General features: G+C 33.9%; 1 protein-coding gene and 1 long non-coding RNA gene across 2 annotated transcripts in view; both read left to right on the top strand.

Annotated features, from left to right (window-relative positions):
* Positions 1–1,441, top strand: LOC109587828 (uncharacterized). The gene is made up of 2 exons (XR_002187817.1): positions 1–67; positions 936–1,441. It is a non-coding gene; the product is annotated as an uncharacterized LOC109587828 (long non-coding RNA).
* Positions 1,442–1,483: 42 nt separating this feature from the next.
* LOC105314856 (neogenin-like) overlaps positions 1,484–5,421 on the top strand; it is a 7,017-nt gene continuing 3,079 nt past the window's right edge. Inside the window, exons 1-10 of the mRNA XM_011409260.2 lie at positions 1,484–1,548; positions 1,634–1,737; positions 1,783–2,088; positions 2,138–2,500; positions 2,550–2,885; positions 2,939–3,295; positions 3,445–3,819; positions 3,926–4,282; positions 4,536–4,856; positions 5,178–5,410. Coding sequence (XP_011407562.1) covers positions 1,484–1,548; positions 1,634–1,737; positions 1,783–2,088; positions 2,138–2,500; positions 2,550–2,885; positions 2,939–3,295; positions 3,445–3,819; positions 3,926–4,282; positions 4,536–4,856; positions 5,178–5,410 — 2,817 coding nt within the window. The remainder of the gene's footprint in view (positions 1,549–1,633; positions 1,738–1,782; positions 2,089–2,137; positions 2,501–2,549; positions 2,886–2,938; positions 3,296–3,444; positions 3,820–3,925; positions 4,283–4,535; positions 4,857–5,177; positions 5,411–5,421) is intronic.

Genomic DNA, 5,421 nt, shown 5'->3' with positions numbered 1-5,421 from the left:
GAAGATTTGAAAGAAGTGGGTGTGGCCACACTTGGAGCCAGACGCAAACTGCAAATTGCTATTTCAGGTAAATTGTAAACCAGCCCTCCTCATTAATTAATTAATTAATTAATTAATCATCATTAATGCTCATTATCACGCCTGAATCAGCACTTTTGCCCCCAAAATAATGGACCGTGTCTGATACTCTATACTGGTACAGCCCTTACAGGTTTTATTATAGATCATACCTGATATCCTGGCATGAATTAGTACAAATTTTATCATGATTGTATCATAGCTGATTTTCACAGTTGCATCATGACTGATTACACGAAAGCCATGATTCATGACTGATATCAGTACAGATTCAGACTGATATCAGTCCTGATCTAAGCGATAACAATTGGTTGTGTACATGTACATGTAAGCATGCTGGGTTTCCCATAAAGCATGTATTGAAGTGAGCTAAACAGCTAGCATCTGACATACCTAACATTGCTTGTACAGTATACTATGTAGCATCGAAGTTGGAACAACTTCAAAAATTCATTTAAAATCCAAATTTCATTGGAATCAACTCAAAGTTGGTATACAACATAAAAGCATGTATATGTATCAGGGAAAATTATTAGAATGGAGAATTTTCTCCTAGCCATTTTTGATGAAATTTGGCCAAGTACCAAAGGCTATAATTTGGCCTGATTTTTGAGCAACTTAAAAAATTCATTAAAAAACCAATTTTAATCGGAATCAGCTCAAACTTGCTACACAACATAAGAACATGTATATGTATCAGAAAAAATTATAAAAATGAAAAATTCTGTCCTAGTCATTTTTGGCAAAATTTGGCCTACGACCCTCAGGGACTTTGACCTGATTTTTAATAACTCTGACAAGTCACACAAAAATCTAAATTTGATTGACAACTGCTCAAATATTTTTTGTTTCTTTAGAAATCTGCAAGTTAAGATCAGAAGGACCTAAGCCACACTCCCTTCGTTCAACCAGTGCCAAGAAAATGTCTGTCCCAGGTCCCCTCCTGGGGGTCGGTCGTCCAGAGAGAACAGGAGTCCGTTTAGCTCCAAGCTATATGAGTAAGAGTGTCCGATTTTAACTGCCGCCTACTTTTGGTTGGAACGTGATCAGTCTTTGGCCTCTTCCATTAACAGAACTACAATAATAATGATAATGATAATAATAATAACTAGTATTATTGTTACTACATTTTCTAGTACCTACTTGGTTACTAATAAGTAAAGGAACAATTTTTTATTGCTATTCACAATTCATCATTCATCTCCCATTTTTCTTCCCCCTTTTGTTTCACATTATTTGCTACACTATTAACAAGAGTTCATAATACGATATGCTCTTGCTATTAATAAAATTATTTTTGTACATCACATCAGAATGACACTATTAATTGAATTATTAAAATACACCTAAATTTATGCTGCCATTTGTATGTATAAACCAAACTATGTAACTAAAGCTAGCTGATATGTTTGTGGGGCGTGGCTCATTTGCTACACAGCACGTTATCCTGGCAGGCTCGCCTCAGTTTAAGTAAGAGCAGCGTCTACACTAGAGTTTTCAGTTTTGTTTTAACTGTCTATGATGCTCTGGTTATTTCTCTTGTTCGTATTGTTAGGCCAGCAATTTGGTCTTCTATCCCTTCATCATTCTACAGGTCAGTCTTATATCTTCAGTCCGTGGCAGGAGCTCAGCAGTGGAAGCAAACTGAGTTCCTCCATTGCATGTCTCACCTACTCTGGTTTACCTTTATGTATTTTTAATTAGCTTCTCCTGTTCCTAATATCACATTCACTACTACTACTGGTAGATCACTGGGAGAGAGTTTAACTCTTGATTGTACAGTTGATGTGCTAGATGGAGTATGCAATATTTCTGTTAATATCAGTATGGTAGTAAAGAGTAAAGGACTCACTACCAGTATTACTGGATCAGGTGATACTGCGCTAGTGAATACATTTAATTCTTTAAGATCATCTGATGCTGGGGTCTATCAATGTATTGTTAATATCACTCAACTTGGCCCAGACTATGAAGTTAATGGGATGCAATCTACTGAAGTGATACTAACGTGTATGTTGTAATAGTTGAATTAATGTTCTATTTTATATTGTTTTTATAGTACCAACTCCTCCAGTTATTGTTGAGTATAATGCTACTGGACATTTAGTAGATGGAGAACTAGCAGAAGGACAGTTTCTTGATATTATGTGTATAGCTGACATCAGTCAATATATTGATACTAGTGTTAGTGTTACTATGAGTTGGAGGAGAAATAACACTGTACTGACCAATGGAAGTGATTTTACTATCAGTCCTCCAGTTATGACTAATAATCAGTACACTGGTGTGTTACGTATTAATAGTTTAAGAGATGAAGTTGATAATGGTGCTAGTTATAATTGTTCAGTTAGTGTAGCTCCTAATACTCCTTTTATAATAGCAGGGAATGATAATAGCAGTGCAGTTACATTAACTGTAGCAAGTAAGTGAATTTATTTATATTTTATCCCATTTTACTTAATTTTTAATAGGGTTCGATGTCAATCATGTTGATATAAGTATCAATATTCCTTCTGTTCCTGTTGCTGGTGATGTATTCAATTTATCTTGTGTTATAGTTGTACCTCCTAATTTTGTTGAGAATCTTACTAGTGTCAGATGGACGTATGATTTAGAAGCATCTCAAGATGTGACTAGTGAAAACAATGATGCTACACTAGTACCTGTTGTTAGAAATGGAAATATATTAACCAGTGTACTTACACTTGATCCAGTGAAGACAACTGATGCTAGACAATATTACTGTCAAGCAACAATTCTAGTGTTTGGCACTGTAGATCGTGTTAACAGAGATTTAACTGTTCAAAGTTAGTTTTACTTATTATTTGATATTATCTAAAGCAGTATTCCTCTTTTACAGTATCACCTCCCAGTGTATCAATAATTGCTGATCCTCCAACTGGTCAAATATATGAGAGCACTGGCTACTTTCTAACTTGTACAGCTACAGTAAACACTACAATAGTGAATACACCAGTAACTGCTAGTGTAGTATGGACTGATCCTAGTGGTAATGTAATACCAACTAATGAAGCAAGACGTCAAGTGATACCTCCAACTGGTAACAGTCTTGTAAGTATGCTATTGTTTCTACCTATTGATACTGGTCTTAATAATGATGGAGGAACATATACCTGTCAAATGATTATCAATTCTGGTAACTCATTAATAACATCAAGCCAACCTACTAATACTACTCTTACTGTTACTATTGAAAGTAAGTTTTTTATGTACTACAAACTGCTTCTCCATTTCATACCCTAGTTCTCTTTTCTCTCTTTTTTGTATGTACTTTCTTAGTTCTCCTGCTCTTTGTCTTCACACAAATCCTTTTTTTAGTCTTTGTCCCTATACCTTCTTTATTAGGTCTTCCTCCAATGACAGTAAATTTCTCATCAGTTGGTTCAGTTGAAGTTGGTCAGAGTCTAACTTTAACATGTACCATAACAACAGTTGAGAGATTAGTAGTAACACCAATGGTTACTTTCATTAAAATGAATGATACAGATATGGAAATGCTCTCTAACTTAAATAGACCATACAGTATCACAACAGATGATACTGGTTCAGGTTCAGTTACTAACTATACTCTAATACTGGATCCAGTGAGGTTTGAAGATGCTGGAATGTATACATGTATGGCTGAGTTTAATGTAACTGGTGCGAATGATACCAATGATCCTAGCACTGCTACTTATGATTATCGAGAGGATAGTGATGTCTTTAATTTAACTGTTGACTGTAAGTTATAAATATTCTGTACAGTAAGTGGTAAATTTAATAGTTAATTTTTAAAAATTTAGATTGATTCTCATTAAAGATATTAATTTATTTAATATTTTTACAGTTCCACCAGTGATTGTTACTATATCAAAAGAATGTGATGATACATTATATGCAGGGACATCATTCTTCATTAAATGTGACATAATGTTAGATCCATTAGTTACTATACCAGTGACTGTCACTAATCAATGGACACGTGATGGTACTAATGTTCCTATGGGTTCATCTGATGCTACTATTACTGAGGGTCTCAATATGATCAATACATTACATTATAATACAACATTAATGTTCTATCCATTGGATAATGCTGATGATAGTGGAATGTATACTTGTAATGTTGAAGTGACTGCTCCTAATAGTTATACATATCTCAGGAATACATCAGCTAGTGCTAATACTTCTATAACAGTATTGGGTAAGTATAATCTATGCTGTATAATACTAATGTATTATAATGCTCTTGTGTAATTGTACCAAAGCTTTTATAATAAGCCTGATGTACTGTATAAGTACCTGCTATTATATTGGGCTGTGTCTTTGAATGATTGTAAATATGAGGTCTTGCACTATCCAATCTGAAATCATAGATACTAGAGTGTCTATGCTGAAAGCTTTATGTAAAATGTCACCTTATAGTGTTTGTTACTTTATGCTTCTACTTTTCACAGCTACTCCAAGGCCAGTAGTAGAGATAGTAACTATGGGTATTGCTGAACCTGGTAAAGAATACATGTTAAATTGTACAGTGACAGTTGTTGATAGACTCATAGTCTCACCAGTGATAACATGGACTAAGAGATCAGCTAACAATGTTATTGGTGTACCTCCAGATCTTATGACTGTATCTAATGTAATGAGTTCTCTTTATTTGAACTTCTCTTCTCTCAATACTTCTGATGCTGGTCTGTATACTTGTGAAGCATTCATTAATGTTAGTCAGATATTTATGGTTGCTTGGGGTAATGACACATCAAACTTACCTACAAAAAGTAAGCACACAATGACAGCAATTATTATTACTGTATTATGTTGGTGATATAACCCTCTATCTTGAACATCCAAGGATTTAAGGCCCAAGGGGGATAGAAATTCTAAGTATCTAAGATGATTTGTGATACAATTAATTTATGTAGTAGATCTAATTTATTATGAATGCAGTATTATTTTTTCAAATGCAAATATGTCTTAAAATTTAACATTTCTTTTATTTTTGCGTGTACTTCTTTTTATTGTATTATGTACCAGTTCTTTTTTGATTCATTTAGTTACATTGTGTACTCATTCCTTTCTTTTAATTTATTTTATTTCAGTTCCCATTCCATTTGTTGATGTGAGTCGATCAAGAGAGAATTATTTCTTAGCTGGCAGTAACCTGATACTAACATGTGATATCAGTGTTGATTCTAATGTTGATACGTCATTCACTGTTGATGTAACCTGGAATATGATCAATCAACAAATCATGAGTAGTGGTGATAATGGAGATAAAATTAATCCTAATTTAATGATGCTCACTGATACAAATCGTGTTAATACCAGCTCTGTTATGATGAG

This window comes from Amphimedon queenslandica, unplaced genomic scaffold (genome assembly GCF_000090795.2).
Source record: "Amphimedon queenslandica unplaced genomic scaffold, v1.1 AMPQUscaffold_12435, whole genome shotgun sequence".
NCBI classification, from domain to species: Eukaryota; Metazoa; Porifera; class Demospongiae; order Haplosclerida; family Niphatidae; genus Amphimedon; species Amphimedon queenslandica.
The sequence above is the reverse complement of the archived record's forward strand: the minus strand, read 5'-3'. Positions and strand labels throughout refer to the sequence as shown.